The 22,503-nt window shown below is 37.2% G+C and overlaps 1 protein-coding gene across 7 annotated transcripts in view; it reads left to right on the top strand.

Annotated features, from left to right (window-relative positions):
- DTNB (dystrobrevin beta) overlaps positions 1–22,503 on the top strand; it is a 356,870-nt gene that overhangs the window by 144,172 nt on the left and 190,195 nt on the right. For all 7 annotated transcript variants that reach the window (XM_043986585.1, XM_043986582.1, XM_043986583.1 and 4 more), the window contains exon 9: positions 20,206–20,330. In XM_043986585.1, coding sequence (XP_043842520.1) covers positions 20,206–20,330 — 125 coding nt within the window. The remainder of the gene's footprint in view (positions 1–20,205; positions 20,331–22,503) is intronic.

Here is a 22,503-nt window from a genome sequence, read left to right as displayed (position 1 = left end):
TATTGGAGATCTGGAGAGGGGTTGGGGCAGGAGAGGTTGATCTGAGAATGATCAGCATAGAGATAGTAATGAAATCCATGGGAGGTGATGAGATGATCGCCAAGTGAAGTAATATAGAGAAGACATATCCTCATTTCAGTGGCCCCCAAGTCGAGACTTCTTTTAGTGTTTATTGAAAGGAGGCAAGGGCTTTTTATATTATTAACCAAAAATAATAGAGAACTTCTCCCATGCTGTTAACCTGCGCTAATGAGAATGGCCATGGGATACTCTATGGGCAAAGAATTCTGTTTTTAGATGTGTCACTTTTAAAGCATATATCTTGGTATAGTCACCTTTTACCAAAGCATTAGTCAGTTAGTAGACATTAAATGCCCACCACATGCCAGACACTTTACTAAGTCCTGGGTATACAAAGAAAGGCAAAAGACAGTCTCTGATCTCATTGAACTCACAGTTAAATGGTTTTTTGAGATCAGAATTTCAGTATCATAATATTTTTCTTTCTTTCTTTCTTTCTTTCTTTCTTTCTTTCTTTCTTTCTTTCTTTCTTTCTTTCTTTCTTTCTCTTTTTTTTGTGGGGCAATGGGGGTTAAGTGACTTGCCCAGGGTCACACAGCTAGTAAGTGTCAACTGTCTGAGGCTGGATTTGAACTCCAGTCCTCCTGAATCCAGGGCCAGTGCTTTATCCACTGTGCCACCTAGCTGCCCCCAGTATCATAATATTTTAAAGGCTGGAAATGTACAAATAGAATCCCATTGCTCTGAAGGGTGACTAAGAAAATTGCTACTATGTATTTACCACATTTTTAATGATTCATCAGCCTTGGTGCACCCTGGGTTTATAATAGCATTTCTCCAGTAAACTGGACAATGTGAGAGAAAGAACTAATTTCATGTTTTAGACAAGGAATGCTAGAACATTTGGGTAAAAGATAAAGAGCATTTTTCCAAGAATAATTTGAACAATCATGGAAATAGAAGTGGTCATTTGCAGTCTTCCACACTGTGTTATTAGATGTGACTTATAGAAAATTCTAGTAGAAAGTGTCATCTTTTTCCATCAGACTTCACAGTTTCACAGGTCTCCTTACTTGGATCTGAGTGACTTGTTCATAGGCAACATTTAAAAAAAAATTAATTGAGCATCTTGTCGTGAAATAATGTTTTGCATTATACATTAAAGTATTTCTGTCTAGGCAGAAGCTAGTCAGCACTCTTCTCATTTTAACTATGGTATCATAGGAAATATTGATAGAGCCTTCATTCATTCTATATGCCTAATTTTTAAAATCCATAGCCACAGACAATTCCACTTTCCCTCAAGAAAGAATAAATGGTTTTGACCTTTAGCTAAAATATGGGGAAGGAATGAGAGTTGTTAGAAAGACAGACGGCAGGGCAGCTAGGTGGCGCAGTGGATAGAGCACCGGCCCTGGAGTCAGGGGTACCTGAGTTCAAATCTGGCCTCAGACACTTAACACTTACTAGCTGTGTGACCCTGGGCAAGTCACTTAACCCCAATTGCCTCTAAAAAAAAAAAAAAGAAAGAAAGACAGGCGGCTAAGGAGATTTATGAGGTAGAAACAGTTGAGATTCTCATTGAATTCTTAAATTTTTTGGCTTTTTGCTGAAGTAGGTATTTGGGAGAAGGGAATTTTGCCTCTGTTCAGGCAACCAGTTTTCATAAAAGTTTACCTGAATTTTTTCCTGAAGACATTTTCAGTGAAAATTCAAAATAAGTATCAGTTTCATAAAGAGTAGAGGCATGATTACTCCTTACAAAGTTCCAAATAATCTCTTATTTGGCAGATGTAATGACATTTATTCAGTCTTCCTCCTTGACCTCTTTGCAGCAAAGAGAAGTAGACCTTAGAGATTATCAAGTCTAACTCTTTTAGAGATGGGCATACCAAGGCTCGGAAAGGTGAAATATACAATCCTTGTCTCCTGCCTTATCTCTAGTTCATTTTTTAATCCTTTTCAGTTTAACTTCAAATTCTATAATTTGACTAAATCTGTTTTTTCCAGATTACGAGTATCTCTTAATTGTGAAACTTGGTGGCTTTTCCTTAGTCCTCATCCTTTTTGACCTCTCTGTTGCTTTTAACACTGTTTGACCCCTCTCCCAGATACTTTCTCTTCCCATGGTTTATATGATTCTGTTTTTTCTTTTACTAGTTTAATCGTACCTTTGCCTGATCATTGTCCATATCCTACTTTCTTTTACATAAAGGCTTTCTTGGACTCCACTTTCCCCGGCATTCAGTTACTAGTACCCAGTTTTACAAAACAGTTGTGTATATATTTTGTATACGTTTATGTGGGTACAAATCGTCTCTCTCCCCTACCCTCAAGGGCAAGGTCTCTTCTCCCTCATATTCAGTTGGTTGTCAGGTCTTTCCAGTTCAGTCTCCAAACATCTCCCAAATCTGTCCCATTCTAATTGGCCTTTTTGCTTTTTGTCTCTTCCCTTTGCAGTTCATTATTTCCATAGCTGCTGAAACAATCTACCTCAAGTACAAGTCTGACTGTTTCTCACCTACTCATAATTTTTCTTTTTTTGGGGGGGGAGGCAATTGGGGTTAAGTGACTTGCCTAGGGTCACACAGCTAGTAATTGTTAAGTGTCTGAGGTCGGATTTGAACTCAGGTCCTCCTGAATCCAGGGCCAGTGCTCTATCCACTGTGCCACCAGCTGCCCCCTACTCATAATTTTTCAATGGCTCTCTATCACTTATAGGATAATATGGAAACTCCCCAGTTTGATATTTAAAGCCTTTTACAGTCTGGTTCCCTTTTACCTTTCCAGATTATTTCACATTTCTTCCTTTTAGTCATTTGACCTTTGTGCTTTTTCCCTGAACTTGGTATAGTATTTCCTTCCTTAAAGCTTTTGCCAAAGCTATCCGCCCCATGTACCTGGGAATATACTTCCTCCCTTCCTCCTCTACTTAGAATCTTTAGCTTCCATCAAGGCTTCACTCACGTATCACTTCACACAGGAAACCCTTACTGATCCCCCTTAATTGTTAGCACTCTTTCCTTGCTCAAATGATCATGTATTTAATTATCTTTATAAATGTTTGTACCCCAGACCTAATACAATGCTTTTCAAAGTAAGCATGTAATAATTGTACTTTGTTTTATATTAGACTTGCCCACATTATAACTAACCTGCCATTCTTTTGCTCACTCACATGGCTTTATGTGATAATCTGGCTGTTTAACACTACAGGGATTTTGTAACATGAAAATGTTTGCAGTCTTTAGCAAAGTTGAAGAACTTTTATTAAAAATGATAAATGATCACTGAGCCTTGGGGAAACTCAATGTTATATATTCCTACCCTCAATTTCATATCTTTAAACCTGTTAGTTCTCTTTTTATGACTAAACTCTTAAAATGACTTGATCTTTTTGAAGAATCAAATTCTCATTTTGATATTATTGTTTGCTCTTTAAAACCTTGAGTGTAGATATTTTTAGAGTGGTAAGTATTGTATTTAATAGAAATTTTACTTTCTGATGGAATTTTGGCTCATTCCAAAAAAAGGTAATCTGGGATGTTCTTTTTTCTGAGAGGGATAATATTTGTTGAAGAGACTTCATGTTTTAATTTTGAATTTCTGTGATATAGATGCTGATAATACTTGGAGGGGGGGTAGAAGGAACTTTGCAGATCATATAGTCCAACTTCTTTATTTTACAGATGAGGAAATCATGAGACAAAGAAATGAAAAAGGCCTGTCTAAGGTCACACAGTTAGGCTCAGTTAGTGGTAGTCATGGTGCTAGTTCCTGTTTTCTGACTCTCAGTCCAGGTCTCTTTCTATAACAATGAGCTACAATGTCCATGCTTTGGATGGCTTAGCAAGTTCAGACTTCTAGGAAAGTGTATATGGTATTGTACTTGAAGTGTGAACAACAACTTGATTCTGGTGACTTGTGCTGTAGGATTTAGGGCTATGAGAAATTCAGGTAATTAAAAATACTTTTAATACTCTTTAATATATTTTAAAAATTATATACAGATACATTATATTTATATGTAAATATTTATGCATGTATTTTTCCTTGTCTGAGCACAATTAAAATTACTTCAGGTATTATGTATGTTCAATACAGGTACGGAGCATTTAAATTTATTTTACAAGTTGACTTTTGCATGTTGCCTCCAGCTCATTCAGATTCCTAGCCTGCATTTGCTTTTGTCCTTATGCCTGACAGAAATTCTTAGACCATTTCCTATTTCTTCCCAGCAGATGGCAGACTCCTCCATTCAGCCAACAGCCAACTTCTTTTTGGTAGCAGTACTTTATATTGGTTTAATAGCCTCCAGGAATTGTATGCTTACACATTTCCTATGGACTCTAAGAAACAATTTACCCCAGTTTGTTGGAGTTGTCTAGATGTTAAGTCACTATTTCAGACAGTGTCTAGTGGAACTGTGGAAAGAACATTGGATTTGGGTTCACAAGAGTGGCTTCAGATTCTGGCTTTCACAACCAATTTAGTGACCTTGGGCAAATCCCTCCCTCTAGGCCTCAACCGTCTTTGAGGCCCTTTTCAGTTCTCAATGTATGACCCCATGATAGAATTTATCTGAATGAGTTAAGATCTTGTGCTTAACAAGAATTTGGTAACTTACTCCTGTCAAGAGTAGCATGTCATGTTCTTGTAGCTGGACATTTACCATCTACTTCATCTCCCCTAAACTCTGTCAAGTAATATGGGTCCAGTGTGTCCCTAGTTCATCCATCTATTGCCTGCTACTAATTGTCCATCCAGCAGCTCTCACTGAAGGACCACTATGTACCTAGTACATTATTAAACACCCTGGGAGTTACAAAGAGAATATAAGAAATAATCCTTACCCTCAAGGAGTTTGCAGATTTTTGTGGATGATTTATGCACTTGAATTGGTTAAACAGAAAGATATATTTTAGTACCTAGGAGATCTCTGGTTTTTTTTTTTTTATCATGGGCATTTCATCCATTAGCACAAGCCATAGCCCCTCTGTAACTGTAATAAATGGTCCTCATGAGTTCCTTTGGCAAAGCAAACTCATCACTTGAGGTTCAGCCTTCTGATGTTGAGCTTCACTGAGGCTAGTCCTCACATGACAGAGAGACAGCCTGTCAGCCTATCCTGATAGGACCTTCCAGTCCTTATATGCCTTGGCTGTGTCATTTTAGAATCTCTAGGGTGGGCGTTCATAACCTTTTTTTTGTCTTTGGCTTGTTTGGCAATCTAGTGAAGTCTGTGGACCCCTTTTCAGAATAATGTTTTCAAGCGCATAAAATAAAATACATAGGATTACAAAGGAAACCAAAGATTAGTGAAAGTAAAAATATAACATTTTTTCCTTCCAAATTCATGAACCCCTGCAATATATCCATGCACTGTGGACTTCAGGTTCAAACCCCTGCTTTAGGGTCACCTCCACTCCACCGTGAGGCTTAGAGGAGGTCATAAGTAGAGGGAAAAACAAGATCATGTATCATGTTAAAGTATGTAAAATAGTGAAAAAGGAGTTAAGAAAAGGATAAGTGTTATCTATATTAGGGCAAATATATGTGGAGACAGGTGTGGGGTTTTGGTATGGTATGACCCAGGGACCAGTAAGGGACCAGGGACCACCAATCAAGCATTTATTGTGTCCACCATGTTCCAGGAACTGTGCCAAATGCTGGGGGTACAAAGACAAAAATGCTGGGGATACAAAGTCCTTACATTTATCCGGAGAGACAAAATGTACCCATGTACATGGAAACAAAATACGTACAAATTAAGTATAAGGTAAATCATTTTTCTCCTAGCATCTCATCAAGGATAATTACAGGTGTTAGTACCTGAAAGTGATGGCTGTGGAATGCTGTCAAATTCTGGTTTTGTCTTTGGTTACTCACTACCTTTTTTTTTTTTTTTGTGGGGCAGTGGGTGTTAAGTGACTTTCCCAGGGTCACACTGCTAGTAAGTGTTAAGTGTCTGAGGCCGGATTTGAATTTCTGAATCTAGGGCCAGTGCTTTATCCACTGTGCCATCTAGCTGTCCTACTCACTACTTTTTAATTAGTTTGTTCTTCACAGAGAATTGTTTATTTGTTTTCCCATTTACTATTCTTTATCCCCTCTACTGACAAGGTCAAGAATAGATTTCTTTAAGTAGTCCTAAAAATAAATATCAATTTTGTACAGATCTGGCATGTGGCTCTGAAACTCTATGTATAGCCAATGGATGGCATGGAAAGCCCCGTGCCCTGTTACCTCTCCTGTTTTGGTGGCCTGCACCTCAAACTTCTTGTCACAATCAATGTTCCTGCGAATTATGGAGTTCTAGAACTTTATTTTCTGGAGGGTAGACAGTTGGGGGGAAGTTAGTGCAGATGGATGGTATAGAGCTTATTCTTCTGGTGGGATTATCTCTCCCTTGTTATAAAGCCCTATGCACTCTCCTCACCCCCATACCCAGCTGCCTCTACCACATCCTAAGAGATTCATGTGTGGTGTACTGTGAAATAAACAAAATTAACATTTCTCTTATTTCTCTTCTAGCATAAGTTTTTACTTGTCCTGGGCTGTTTTTAAGATTACTTTAAAACTGAGGCAATTGGATGAAGATTTTGTGGTGGTTTGGGGGTTAGGAAGGTTTTTCATCCACCCCCATGCCCCAATGTGACCTCCATTTTACATCTGCTTTTGGATAGGAGTTCCGGTTGTACCTAAAGTTTTGTGGAAATACATCTATGGATAGAGAAGTTAGCAGCTTGTTTACTTGAGCGGGGAGTATTTTTGACCTTTTGTCTTTATGGAGAGAAGTAGCATGGAGAGTTTAGTAGTATCCCATAGCTTCTTTACTTAGATGTTTTAACTCATCAGTTTTACAAATACATACTTTTTAGGGAATGCTAGATCTTCCTAATTCTTTTCCAGGGAACTGTGGGTCTCAAAAGAGAACCAGAAGAGAGGAAGAAGAAACTTCTGACCCTGGGCTTGCCCCCATAGTTTGGTAGATCATAGGGTCATCAGAGGATTCTGATCCACTAATCTTGAGTGGTTTACAACAAACTAGGATTCACAGAATTCTTCTCTTAAGTGGTGGGACATCCCTGAGGAGGCCTTGACCTTGTCAAACCAGTCAGAAGTCCTCTGGACTGGAAGCCAGTCTCCAGGTTTAGATCACTAAGAGCCTCTCAGGCCCAGAACTCTTGAGATTTCTGAGCTCTTCCAGGGACTGGGAGGGTGGATTACTAGTGAACCTGATGGCTTCTCAGCAGGTTGTTGGAAACACTTAAGTCTTGGTCATTTCAGCAGCTGTATATTAACACAGCCCATATCAATTGACATTTGTTTTATTTTTTTGAATTATTTCCTTCCTGTTGTGATGTCCAGATGTATAAACTTTGATTCAAACACCAGGACATTTGAAATATATCCAACTGTTCTAGAGATGGAGACTTAACAAAGGAAGAATTGGTATGTAGATGATAAGCTGTGAAACTTTTCAACAGCAAGAAGATGTCATGGATAACTTACTCCAAGCAGTTATTCAAAAGAACAATTTCCTTTAAACAATTTATCACTTTCCCCAAAACCTTCCCACTTCTTTAGATCTTTTCTGGGCTTGACAGGTGGCCACCAGAGCTAATATGAGGAATGTACATCTAACTTCCATGTGTAGGAAAGAGTGGGGTTTGAGGGAATGTGTTTCTTCTCCTCTATTTTTTTATGGTATTTTCAGCAACCCCCTGAGATGTGGCTATATTAAATAGGGATATTTACCTGTTTTATATTAATCATAATATCTGATCAAATAAAACAATGCACTATATAAAACCTACAGTACCATAGAAATGTAAGTTATTCTTTTTGAGTGATTTGTGACTATTTAAGTAATTCTTTTTATACATATTACAAATTTGGGATCCAGCTGTTTCTCTGAATACACTGAAAATGTAATGAATATACATGTATTTCTATGGATATACACTAATTTAGAAAAAGTAATGAGCATTCAGATATGTAACATTTTTCTGTCTGTCAAATTCTAGCTCAAAGTAACTGGTGGTTGTATTAGCCTTTCCAGGGTAGGAACACCTAATTTACCAACTCTGTGTAAGTATGAATGAGCCTGCAATGGAGGAGTTAGCTCTCATTGATAATGTTACTGCTTCACCTCCACTATGAGTGCCACTATCACTGCTATCATCCCAGGAACTCTTAACCCCACTGCTAGAGCTCCTGTGTTGCTATAGAAAAGGTGCTGGAGAACTCTTACTTTTATTATTGGGGAGAAGGAAGTTCTCACACAGGCTGCTGCTCACCTCTGGGGTTGTGGGTGGGGTTCAGTGATATTCTAATTTCCAGTATTGGGGCTATAGCAGGGAAAGGGCAACTCCAGTAGCAAAGAGGAGGAGAATCCTCTATGTGCTATTGAGGTAGAAGGTGAAAGAGCTTAATTAGGCACTGAAGATGTGCTCCCAGCACCTTCATTTGAACTTCAAAGGCTTTTTCCTATAGAAAGTTCCTTTAGAACTAGTGCTTGGTTTCAATAATACTTTTGTACTACAGGTACATTTTCATGGGCTAGGAGCCTACCATTATTTATAAAAATTTCTGTTAGGATGCAAATGATTTATTGAGGGACTTTTGCAATATAACCTCTTGGTAAGTTAGAGGGTGCTTATAGTAGAATTAATATCATTACACTTAGATGCATACTACATAGAATTATGATGGGCTCATGTATTATCTAGTCCAAGCATTGGTTGTTGTTCTTTATGCTCAAAGAGGACCAAAATGGCATTGCTATGTTGGGGTCAGGGTACAGTATGTCTGACTGTGGCTGATGAAATTAATGTGATCTTGGAAGGCTCTACCACAGTTTGGGTACAAATAATCCATATAAACATTTGAAGTGGAGATGTCTCTAAATTTGTGTATCTCATGTTTCTTTTGAGCTACTGCAGTTCTGCTTTGCTCATAGAGCACAGCACCTTCTTTGATGTGGGTACACCATGCTGGGTGATCCTTTGCCAATCTTTGCCAGTCTCCCATGTCTCACAGTTGATTCCAAAGTTCTTTAGAGAAACTGTAAGAATGTTCTTGTATGGCTTCTTCTGACCTCTGTTTGAGTCCTTGCCTTGTGTGAATTCTTCATTAGAAGAATGAATGTTTGGCATTTGAACAATGTAACCAGCTCATTGGAATTGTGCTCTCTGCCAGAGTTTGAATACTTAGCAATTCAGCTTGAGAAAGGACCTCAGTCTCTGGTACCTTATCTTGCCAGGTGATCTTCAGAATTTACCTAAGACAAATCAAATGGAAGTGATTCAGTTTCCTAGCATGGTGCTGATACTGTTCGGGTTTTCATGGGCATGCAACAATAAGGTCAGCACAATTTCTCTGTAGACCTTCAGTTTTCTTGATGTTGTGTCAGGCCAAAATTTACACAAGCTGCAGAAAATCGATCCCTACTCTGTTGTATCTCAACCTCAGAGGCTGCATTGAGTGCAAAATCATCTGTGAACAAAAAGTCAAACACCAATTCTCCTTCCACATTAGTCTTGGTTTGTAGTCTTTTCAAGTTAAATAATTTACCATCAGGGTGGTATGAATTCTCTCTTGAGTCATCCAGCCTTTACTTGAAGACTTGCAATGAAGGAGAACTTAAACTGCTAAGGCAAGCAGCTCATGTCACTTTGGCATAGCTGTAATTGTTAGGTAGCATTTCTTTCCATTGAATTGCAATTTCTGCTTATAATAATAAAAACCCATTTATATATGAAGTTTATAAGACACTTTCTCCGCAAAAACCTGATAAGGCAGATAGTGCAAATATTTTCTCCGTTTTACAGAAGAGGAAATGGATTCACAGAGGTGAAGTCATTTACTCAGGATCACATAGCTGTTAAGAATCAGCTAGAATTAAAGCTCATGAACCTCCTGGCTCTAAGTCCATCAAGTGCTCTTTTTCTTACACCAACATACCTGGTGCTCAGTTAAAGATCGGGATCTAAGATAGGATAGGACTCAAGATGCTGTGAAGGCAGTTAGCACTGAGGTTGGAGAAGAAGATATCCTCTGGAGCAGCCAGGAGACGGGGAAGAGTTGAGAACTAGCAGTCATTGGACTGAGAATGGCCATGCTGCCCCCTGGGTGGGGTGATTGTGTCTAAGTAGCCATTCATGTGTTAAGGTACAGTGTAAATTTAGCATAGTCATTTCAATAAGAAAATGTTGTTAGGTATTTGCTGTTGTAAAGGCAACTTCTATCTTGTGCTGGCTCAGCTGGCCTAGTCCTTTTAGAGGCCATTAATGCAATTTTGCTTCCTTGTGGCTTGATATAATCAGCCCAGAGAAAGGTGGGATTAGAGGTTTTGTCTCACCTCTTGCTGGTAGTGCTGATTCTCCAGAAGAAGCAGAGTATTATTTTAAACATCATACTGGTCTGGTAGGCTGTGGGAGTTGGGTAGGGGAATACACAAGGTTTACTGGTGGGAGGAATGGCACTGGAACCACAGATGCCAGAATGCTTGCGTTTTGAACAGCACTTTGTGCCTATGCACCCCATGTCACATTGCCGGTGTCCTTTCTGTGTCTTAATACTGGTAGTGGGGAAACCCCAATATTCTTATTTATCTGCTAATTATGTGGGAGGGGAAAATCCTGAGGGACTTGAGGTTTGAGGAAAGGTCCCTTGTCATAGCACTGATGTTAGGAAGGAGAAGAGCCCCACCATCAAGGCACATTTCTCTAATTTAGCCCTTGATCTCAATAGTTCCTAAATCAAGAACTTGGGAAATAGGTGTGGCTACTAAATCTGTAGTCACAGCCTTGAATGAAGTCATGCTTCTAAGAAGAGAACTACCAGACAAAATGCAGCCCAAGGTGGGAGAGGTCAGCAGAAGAAGTAAAGCAAGCAAGCCTTATTGAGCAGGGGATACTCAAATGGTATACAGATGTAGTCAAGTAGGATGGACTTAGAGAAGTCTGCTGGGGTCCTGGATGTAGTTAGGCATCCCTTGTGGGTGAAGTAGGGTGGATTTTTATAGGATTCTTATCTGTGTCAAGTAACACCAGGCATTGAAGGCAGAGAATAGAGAGTTTGGAACTGTTGTATCTCTTAAGGTTCAAGATAGGTGCTGACTCACCTAAAGGAATGCTGGAAGAAACTTCTAGATAGGGAAAAGGGGTTTGGGGCTGTTATTGCTGCTCTTATTTTGACATGATGCCTCAAGGTTGTTTGGTTTTTTTTATTTTTTTTTTAGTTTTCTGGGGGCCTCTTCATTTATCAGATCAAGGGAACTACTGTATTCTTTCCATTGTTGTGGGGACTTTGGGCTGGAGTGGTTTATCAGAGGGAAAGCACCCCAGGTTGTGGAGGGGATGAAGAATATATTAGACTGCCCATAGGAGCAAAAAGTTGAAAGCTATTAGGTAAGGACCTCATGCAGCTAGTGAGCCTCAAGGACAAGCTTGAATCTTCTCCTAAAGAGGTATTGAGCAGAAAGCTCCCAAGAAGATTTAATGGAGGGTCTCATAATCCCTTCCAGAGGTCAGGAGAAATTTTCAACATGGCCATCATCTCTGCCCCAACCCCAGAATTTCCATCAGGTTTATTTTGCTTCTTGTGGTTCTTTTTCCTTTCCTACTTCTACTCCCTCTCCCTTCCTTATCCAAGTTGGCTCCATCCATTTCCGTGGGTATCTTGTTGCTACCACTCTGTGATCATGCTGTTATTCACTCCATGGAGAGACCATTTTAGAGGAGATCTAATGTTCCTGCCATGGAGGCTGCCCTTTTTCTCATGGGGGCTATAAGTACCTAAGCTTCCTGAGCTTGAGACTATGCTCCTGGGAAAGCCCTTATCATAAGAGTTACTTATCATGCCCCTAGTAAGAGTTGGAGTTGACCCTCTGACTATTGCCTAGTGACTGATGAAACCAAAATCAGCTGTCAGGTTCCGGGGTGTCAGAGTTTGACTTCATTTGGGGCATGGTCAGAACTTGACATCAATCTTTGTCTCCTCCCAGAGGTATGTTGTTTTAGCCTGTGGGTTGAGCTGCTGCATTCTTGGACCTAGAATGTATTATGGAAAATTTAAAAAATTAGTTTGATTCTTTTCTTTGTTTTCACCGCATCCCTTGTTCCTGTTCTTTCTAGAAGCTCTCTGCTTATTTTTTGGAAGGGGCTTCTATTCCCACTAGAACCCCTATAGTACTGCCCATCTAAGAACCAATTAAATGGGAGAAATAATAACAATATACCTTATACATTGACTCTATAATTTTTGATTTAGTAAAATGGCTTTTCATTGCAATTTTTGTCTTTTGTGACTGCTCATTCAATTTTACTGGCTTTAGACTAAAATACTAGGCATGAATTCTGCTGTTATGGGAATTATGATTTATGAGGGATACTTTTATGGGGAAAGGATTTATTTATTTTTGTTTTGAACTTAAACACCAAAGAAAATGGACATTTGGGGAAATATACATAGTAGAAGAGGAAATGAGGACTATACATGAAACTGAATTTCTGTTTTGTGTAGTTTTTCAAGTATATAATACATTCAACCTTTAACTTTCAAAGCTATCCTGCTTGTTGTGATTCTTCTGGTCTTCTTTCTGTTTTCTTCTGTGCATAGGTTAGTTTTTTTTTTTTCTTTAGTGACAACTTTTTCTTTTTCCCCTTGGTTTGGACAACCTTATCTATGTCTGCCCCTCTCCTGTTCACCATTTCTCCTTTGGAAAAAAGAAAACCAAAACCCTTGTAACAAATGTGCATATAGAAGTAAAACAAATACCTATAATGTCAGTCTAAAAATGTTTAGCTAATTCAGTCCATCATCTCTCTTTTAGGAGGTAGATAGTTTACTCCATCATTGTTCTTCTAGAATCATGATTGGTCATTGCATTGATCAGCATTCTTAAATCTTTCGAAGTTTTTTTTCTCCTTATAATGATGTCCTAATTGTATAAATTGTTCTGCATACTTCACTCTACATGGTTGGGAACCGGGGTTGGGGCAGGGCTAATACTGTGGACGAAACAGAGACAAAGAGTGTAACCAAGGGAAACAGATGCTTACAAATAAAAAAAATATAGATGTGGACATTGGTAGAGAGAGACAGAGACAAGGAGAATAGCAGAGGCAGAGAGATGGTGACAGAAACAGAAGATACTGCCTGAGCACTAAAGAAAGGGTGGCAAAACCTGGGAGAATGAGACAGGAAAAGTGGATAGAGATAAACACTGAGAAGGGAGAGACACAGAGCCCGGGACACAAAGCTGGAGAGGTGTCATTTCCCCACCTTCCTGTATTGTCCCTATCCCAAGGACGTATTGTGATGGTGGTGGTAACAGTAGTGGTGGTGGTGGTGGTGGTAGTAGTAGTTACAATAATAATAATAATAATAGTAATAGTAGTAGGGGGGGCAGCTAGATGGCGCAGTGGTTAAAGCGCTGGCCCTGGATTCAGGAGTATCTGAGTTCAAATCCGGCCTCAGACACTTGACACTTACTAGCTGTGTGATCCTGGGCAAGTCACTTAACCCCCATTGCCCCACAAAAAAAAAAAATAGTAGTAGTTAATATTTATATGGTATCTACTATGTACCAGACACTGTGCTAAGAATTTCACAATTATTATCTCATTTGATCTTTACAACAATGCTGGGAGATGGTTGCTATTATTATCTCCATTTTACAGATGAGTAAACTGAAGGTAATACAGGTTAAGTGATTTGCCCAGGATTGCATAGTTCAGAGCTTCTTAAACTTTTTCCACTCGGGACCCCTTTTTGCCCAAGAAATTTTTACATGACCCCAGGTGTATAAGATAGTTATGTATAACCTTTTTCTATTGCCAATTTTTTTGCAACCCCCCACATTCAGTTATGTGACCCACAGTTGAAGAAGCTGACATAGTTGACATAGTTAATAAGTGTCTGAGGCAGGTCTTGAACTCAGATCTTTCTGACTCCATGCCTTGCACTCTATTTACTGCCCCATTTCGCTCACATTGGGGGAGGTCTCTTTCTCTGTCTCCATTTAATTTATTTTTAGTTGCTTCATTGGAGTTCTGTAGATTCATGCATCATCTACAAAAACTGACAGTTTTAATTCTATGCTCATTTCTCCTGTTTCTTTTTCTTATCTTAGCGCTAAAGCTAGCATTTCTAGAACTATGTTAAATAATTGTGATAATAATGAACATTCTTGCTTTAGCAGTCTTCTCTTATGGTGGAAGCTTCTAGTCTTTCTCCACTACATATAATGTTGGTTCTCAGTTTTAGATAGCGACTACTTACCATATAAAGTTATGGTTCACTTAGTGTTATTCTACCTAGTGTTGTTGTTTTTTTTTTTTTTAAGCAGAAATAGATGTGGGATTTTGTCAAGATCTTTCCCAGCATCTGTTGATGTAATCATGTGGTTTTTATTATGTTTGTTATTAACATGATCTGTTATGTTTATAGTTTTCCTTATATATTGATCCAACCTTGCATTCCTGGTATAAATTCAGTCTGGTCATAATTCATCATTTAAAAAATGTGTTGTTGCAACCTCTTTGCTAATATTTAATTTATGATATAAGTATTGGTATTCATTAATGATAGTATGTTATAGTTTTCTTTGCCTCCCTGTAGATTAGGTATCAATACACCCTATTTGTATCATTGAAAGAGTTTGGAAGGGTCATTAAGGATACTTTAAAAGATCTTTCACCTGTGAAGGGGTGTTCATTCCATCAATGAAGATCCCAGACCCTTAAAGTCTTGACTGTGTTGGCTTTCATCTCTTAGATTCCTGGTTTTGAGATGCGCAGTAACTGAACACTTTCTGATGTGAGCTTTTCACACATTTCTTTTGTACCTTTTTGTGTGGCTGACTGAGGAAGTAGACCACATTGTACTTAGTGCTCAGTGCTCTCCTGCTGACTTTTACAGGGACCTTTATAATATTAAATGAACAAAGTACATCTTCATCAAGAATAGGTTATGTGAGACTAATTAACTTTTTTGACACAGTTAATAGACTGGTAGATCAGGAGCAGACTGTAGATATTGTTTACCTAGATTTTAACAAAGCATATGAGTGTCTCATGTTGAGAAAAAGATAGATGTGACCTAGATAGAGAATTAATTGAATGACTGAATCCAAAAAGTAACCATCTGTCATTTAATGTTATTTTGGAAGTTTTTTTGGTGAAGCGCCCTGGGGAATCTGTTGTTTGGCATTGTGCTGTTTTAACTGCTTTTATGAGCTACTTGGATAAAGGCACAGTGTACTTATCAAATTTATAGATGATATAAAGCAGAGAAAGCATCTAACTTACTGGATGACAAAATCAGGATCCACAGTATTCTAACAGCTTTGCACATTGAGTCAAATCTAATAGGGTGAAATTTATAGAGCTAAATATAAAGTCTTATATTTTACTTCAAAAAAAAAATCAGCTCCAGAAATTCAATGGCAAGAAAACAGTAATCTACAAAATAATCTGGGAAGCTCAGTGTATTATGTACTAAGTGAGACAACAGTGTGACCTCAGAATCTTCCTCAAGACTTCTCTTATTTATGTTCCATTTTAATAAGTTGCTAAATCTTGTCAATTATATCTCCATTGCATGTCTTGAACATTTTTCTTTCTCTCAATCACATAAGTCACATTCTAGCCTCATCTATTATCCTTCACCTGGACTATTCTGATAGCCCCTTTAAAAATTATTCTGTCTTTTCTTTTGTCATCATGTTCATTTCTGAATATATCTACTCTGCCTCCCCTATTTAGTGATATTTCCTTTGTAACAAAAATGAAAAGAAAAAGGTTTTACAAAAAATAATTCAGCAAAACTAGAAATCTCATCAACTGAGTCTGACCATATATGTGTTATTCAATACCCATGGTTGCCCCATTAAGGGAAAATTTTCATTTTTTATCACTTAGGGGTCAGGCTTTGTCATTATAATAAAATACATTTTTTGTTGTTCACATTGTTGTACTCATTTTGTTTATTGTTTTCCTAGTTCCTTGCCTTACTTCATTTTGCATATGATAAGTTCTTATAAGTCTTCCTATACTTTTCTGAATTCTTCATGGTCATAGCTCCTAACCCAGACCTGTGATTTCATTGATTTGATCACTCCAATTAAACAAGTTGAAACATATTCATGCTTGTATATCCTGTGTGACTCTTTTATGTCCTCCTATAAGTTTGTTACAGGGTGTATATTCACTGTGTTTGTGGCCTTCGCTTTCTTTGGACGCTTTGAGGATAAAATTGGAGGACCTTAGCTTTCCACCAGTCATTCCTTACTCATCCCATGTGATTAGCCTATTTTCTCTTCCTATCATACAAGTAGACCTGAAAGCTTATAAACATTTAGAGATCTTACAATACATGATCCCAAAAGACAAAAGGTAAAGTCAAGAATAACTTCCCCTTCAATGTTGACTATACATCTGCATGAGGGGAAAAAATAGAGCTTTAGTGTAATTAGAGGACTTTTAAAAGTATTTCTGATGAAAAGACTTGAGCTGATCAGGCACTTTGAAAATCAAAAACAAGAGTCTAGAGAAATCAAGTTAAGTAAATTATTTGAGCAGATAGATGGAGTTATAGGATGATATCACATTTTAATAGAGGGAAAAGAAACACTTATCTCTTCAGGATCTTAATGTCTTCAAAGGGAAGTTAAATTAAAAGTTAAAGGATAGGGGCAGCTAGGTGGTGCAGTGCATAAAGCACCAGCCTTGGATTCAGGAGGACCTGAGTTCAAATCTGGCCTTAGACACTTTATATTTAATAGCTGTGTGACCCTGGGCAAGTCACTTAACCCTCATTGCCCTGCAAAAACAAAACAAAACAAAACACACACACACACACACAAGTTAAAGTATAAAGGAGTTAAATAAGAAAAACAGAGGTCTTGATGTTAAATTAGTTTTCTTGTAAGAGAGCATTTTAGAATGAGGAAAGGAAGGAAAGAGAAGGGAAGGAATACACTTAGTGTAAGAAGATGGAGGAGGGGATGGAACTTGTGATTTCTCATAGGTGCAACATGAAGAAAAAAAAGAGTATATACAAATATGGAGGAAGCAAGTGGGGAAAAGGGCATCAGATGAACTCATTCTTACCTGTAATGGACAGAAAAGGTTTGAGTACACTGAGACACATTTTGGCATAGAAATTAATCAAACTGAACTGGGGAACAAGTGGGGATGCAGATGGGACAGGAATTTACTAGAAATAGTCACAAGCAAAATAGGGTTCCTGATCTTCAAATGGAAATTAAAAGGGGAAAAAAAGAAAAGCACTAGTATCTAATGGGGTGCTGCATTTGAGGAATGGTTGAACAAATCATCATGTTATATGAATAGAAAGGAATATTATTGTACCATAAGAAATGATAAAACTATTTCATAGAATCTTGGGTAATATGAACTTTTGAAATATTAAGTGAGTAGAACCAGGAGAGCAGTTTATAAAAGGACAACAATGTGTAAAGAAAAATAACTTTGCAAGACTTAAAAACTCTGATCACTACAGTGTCCAACAATATCCCCAGAAAAACTTACAGTGAGACATATTGTCCAAAGAAGTGATGGACACAAGGTGAGAGACATATGTTTCGAACATGGCCATTGTGTGGTTTCTTTTGTTTGACTATGCTTATATGTTACAGAGTTTTCTTTCCTTTTCTTTCAGTTTTTTTTTTTAATTGGGAGGGATATTGGGAGAAGGAAAGGTTAGCAATACTGATGCCCCCCCCCAAAAAAACCCCAAAGGGTTAGTAAAACATTTTTTGAAAATTGCACAGAAGAGAAAAGGAGAAAGTAAAGAAATAAACATAGACAGGTAGGTCAGTTTTGAAAGTAATACATGAAATTTATTACATACTTTTTTCGTTAAAACCAAGGGATATTAGATGGAGCTTCACAGTTTCACATAAAGTCATATAAACTATTTTTATGTTCTACTATATGAATGGAAATTATCATTTTTTGGTGTTCAAATAAATAAAACTAAAAACTTTTAAATAGGCAAAAATTTGTCTAACATGGCTTTGGGAAGGTTGTACTATATTACATTTTAAGAAATATGACCCTTATTGTCATTTAATTTAAAAAATTTCTATTGATGCTTTTTGTTGTAATATTACAGTCATTTCTAAATACAGCTCTTCTCTCTCTCCTACCCAGAATGACATTCCTTTTATATTAAAAAAGAGAAAAAAATTAATTAAAACCAAATAACATATTGAACTCATCTGACAAAATAAGCCATATTCCACACTTATAGTCCAACCAAGTCAGGGATATTTTCTTAACTTTTCTCTAGAGATAAGCTTGGTCATTATAATTACACAATGGTCAATTTATTATATTTTTTATAACATTAGCACTCAAGTGACTGTCCCCTTACCTTTTCATTATTTTTCTTTCTTATAGGGACCATGACAGATGTTGATGCTAGAGTCATGGCCTGACTAATATTGTTCAAACATAATATTGATGCTGTGGGCAACTTTTACATAAGATCATGATTATAGCAATGGATTTTTTTTTGAGGCAGTTGGGATTAAGTGACTTGCCCAGGGTCACACAGCTAGTAAATATCAAGTGTCTGAGACTGGATTTGAACTCGGGTCCTCCTGACTCCAGGGCCAGTGCTCTATCCACTGCACTACCTAGTTGCTCTATAGCAATGTTGTTTTTTTTTTTTAAACAGCATTTAAAAATAAGGCATATTCCTTATTTTAAAATAAAATTATATAATTTTATTTATAAAGCTTGGCATAAAACAACATTGACATAACTTTTTTTTGTGAGGCAATTGGGGTTAAGTGACTTGCCCAGGGTCACACAGCTAGTAAGTGTTAAGTGTCTGAAACCGGATTTGAACTCAGGTCCTCCTGAATCCAGGGCTGGTGCTTTATCCACTGCGCCACCTAGCTGCCCCCTGACATAACTTTTAAAGTGCCCTGCCCCCCTGCAACTACTAACACAAGCATATCAAGCTTTCAGACTAGCACTTTGACCTCTCATCTCTCTTGATTTTTTTAAAAAAAAAGTATATTTAAAGATAATCTTTAGCAAAATTTTAAAAGAACATCTAATTATTATTATTTAGTACCTTTCTCACTGTTTCCTAATTGAGCAATTGCAATTTAATCTAATTTCCTCTTCTTATTCTTAGGTTGTAATCACTTAAGAGTTAAGGATTAATATACATAGTTTTTTTTTTAAAGGTTATTGGCTACTAGATTTGATTTAAAATGAATGCACTTTATACTCTCAATCCCATTTCAAAATTAGATTCCCCAGTGAAGCTTGGCATCTGAAAACCCTTTTAACTAGGTTTTTTTTTTTTTTCCAGTTCAGTGACTTTTTTCCATTTTCAGCCAGGGGTATTCCATTCAACATGCATTAAAAAGCCAGCTGAAGCTTATTAAATGGATAGTATTAATTTGCTTTTCTGGGAAGTTAGATTTCCTTTCTTTTAAATACTTAATCCTTCATATTGTCTTTACCTGAGAGGTTACTTGTATATGATTGAGGAAATAAACTATAGTAGTAATGCTGGGACAGTGCTATAATCATAGAAACAAAGGGAATTGACATAAAAATTTCAAGATGAGGGGGCAGCTAGGTGGCGCAGGGGATAGAGAACTGTCCCTGAATTCAGGAGGACCTGAGTTCAAACCTGGCTTCAGACACTTAACACTTACTAGCTGTGTGACCTTGGGCAACCCCTATTGCCCAACCCCACCCCCCAAATAAATAAATAAAATTTCAAGATGAACAGAAAGGAAAAGAAAGTTTGATTTGGAAAAACTATTCCATGGCATAAATGTTTGGAATATTGTGTGGCTAGAATATATAAAATAGAAATAACCCTGGAGAAGCTTTGATTTCCTGCCACTATTTAATTATTCAATCATAGTTATGTAGTGTTCCAGCTAAAAGACACCACCAATATCATCTAATCTAGTTGAGACCAAGAAAGGTTAAATGACTTGGAAAAAAGTCATTAAAATGGCAGACTTACTACAAGAACCCGTGATCTTTAATTTCTAATCTACTACTCTTTCTGATAGTTTGTTCTGTATTTGAAAAGATGTTTATTATAGTCTCTAGAAGCACAATGGGCAATTCATTTGAAGATTTAATTGATTATTTTTTTCCTTTGATACAGAAATCACCTGCAAAGAAGCTGAGCCATGCAATTAGTAAATCTCTGGGTTGCGTGCCCACTAGGGAGCCCCCACATCCTGTTTTTCCTGAGCAACCAGAGAAGCCACTTGACCTTGCACATATAGTGTAAGTAAAGACCTGTGTGTGAATTATTTTCCTATTGGGATCTGACTTTATGTATATGTTGCAGTCAAAAATCAAGTGCTAGGTCACAGCCATAGTCTAATTACTATTTGGTTTCTAGGTTTGGGAATGTGCACGGAAGTCAACTCTCAACAAGAACTAAATTTAACAGTGATAACAGAAGAATCAATAGATTTTTTTCCGTCTAGGAATTATCCCCTAAATTCAGGATCCAAAAGAATTTTTTTAGTGTTTAAGAAAAGAAAAAAAAGGCATTCTACTGTAGAACATTCTGTTCCTCAATTTAGGTAAATATTAAATTTATGGTCACCAGGGAGTATCTGGAAAGAGTTGAAGAAGGAGGTAGGAACATCTGACCACCCTAACTCTTTTTTTTTTCTTTTTTTTTTTTCACCCTAACTCTTATATAGATCAAGTGGAAACTATATTAGCCAGAGGTCCCTTTCCCTACCCTATCTATCCATCTTTCTTCTTTCCTGGAGTACACATAAGAAACAGATTCCCCAAGCCCTTATTTAAACTAGAATAGTAGATTAGGAAGGTCAGTCACACCTTAGTAATACTGTTAAGTGTTGTGGGCTTCTTTCCAGTTGAGGTAGTATAATTCAAATTGCTTAATGGTGGAGAATGGAAATGAGCCTGTCTGGGATTTGTTGAATCTTGTATTAACATATATGTATAAGTTTAGGATCTAAGTGTTAGAAACTCATATTGTGTGTGTGGTTTTTTAAAAAATAAACATTTTTATTTAAAGTTTTGAGTTCCAAATTCTATTACTCTTTCCATCCCTTCCCTCCCACTTGCCTGAGGCGGTAAGCAATCAGGTATAGGTTATACATGTACAATTATGTAAAACATTTCCATGTTGGTCATTTATAGAAGAAGCAGAAACTTGTCCTTAAGAAGGACACTAGCACTTTGAAAAAGTCATTATTGCACTAGGTATAGTACTATTTCAGTTTAATCTGTTCTTAGGAGAGACCACCCTTTCTTTATAGAGGAACCCTTTACTACACTGCAGAACATTTGTTCCACAAATGAAAATGCCATTTATGGAACACCAAGAAATGAAAGCAAAACAGTTTTTAAATTGATGTGGTTTTGACATATCAGTCACTTCCAATAAACACTCACCACCTTTACAATTCCTATAAAATATTTGAGCAAAACCATCTAATATAGTAATTGCTCACAGCATATGTAAGTCTTCACTTTTTTATAATTTATCATTTGATAATAGAAAGGAAGAGTGTTTTTTAACTTTTAATTTGGAACCAACATTGAATGATTGCTTTTTGGGTGTCTTCATTTACTTTTTTGAGGTAATTGTGTGAATTATTCTTTTGGTCCTCATAAAACTCTTTCCATGTTTCTTTGGCTTCGTAATATTTGCCCTCTTTTATGAGGCAGAGACAAAAGACATGGGACTGATCTTACCTGCTAAATAAAGAACATAAAGCTTAATTTTTGTAATCATATTTTAAAATATACATATTGTGGCCAGTTAGCGGGAATTAAGGAAAGACCAAAGTGGAGAGAGAGAGAGAGAGAGAGAGAGAGAGAGAGAGAGAGAGAGAATATGATATGACAGACTCAGAGTGATATAGTCAGATTTGCACTTAGGGAAAATTACTTCAGTAGCAATGTGTTGGATGGACTAGAATGGGAAAGATTTAAGGCAAGGAGAAAAATTAAGCTGTTGGAATAATCCAGATGAGGGGTGATGAGAGCCTGAAGTGTTAGCCAGGTGAATGGTGAGAAGGTATCAGATGGGAGATAGGTAGTGAAGTTAGAAATAAAAATATTTCACAATTAATTGGTTATATTGGATGAAGGAGAGGGACTGGTTAGGGATGATCACTTCTTGGTTAAATAAATAAAATTGTTATTCCCTCCCATTATAATAGTAAAAAACTTACAGTCATCCATTTATATTCAAGTCAAGCGAGCAACCATTTATAAAGTGTTTACTATTTCCTAGGAACTATGCTAAATAGTAGGGATACAAAGAAAGGGAAAACAGTCTGTGCCTCCTCTAGTCCAAAGACAGTTATCTTCATTGAATCATCAGTGGTTTTTTGGCACTTATAGCCTTTGCTATTCTATTTAAAATAGTTTTGTGTCATGGATGATCACTTTTCTTAGGTTGGTTTAA

This window comes from Dromiciops gliroides, chromosome 2, assembly GCF_019393635.1.
Source record: "Dromiciops gliroides isolate mDroGli1 chromosome 2, mDroGli1.pri, whole genome shotgun sequence".
NCBI lineage: Eukaryota > Metazoa > Chordata > Mammalia > Microbiotheria > Microbiotheriidae > Dromiciops > Dromiciops gliroides.
This window is presented reverse-complemented; position numbering and strand designations above follow the sequence as displayed.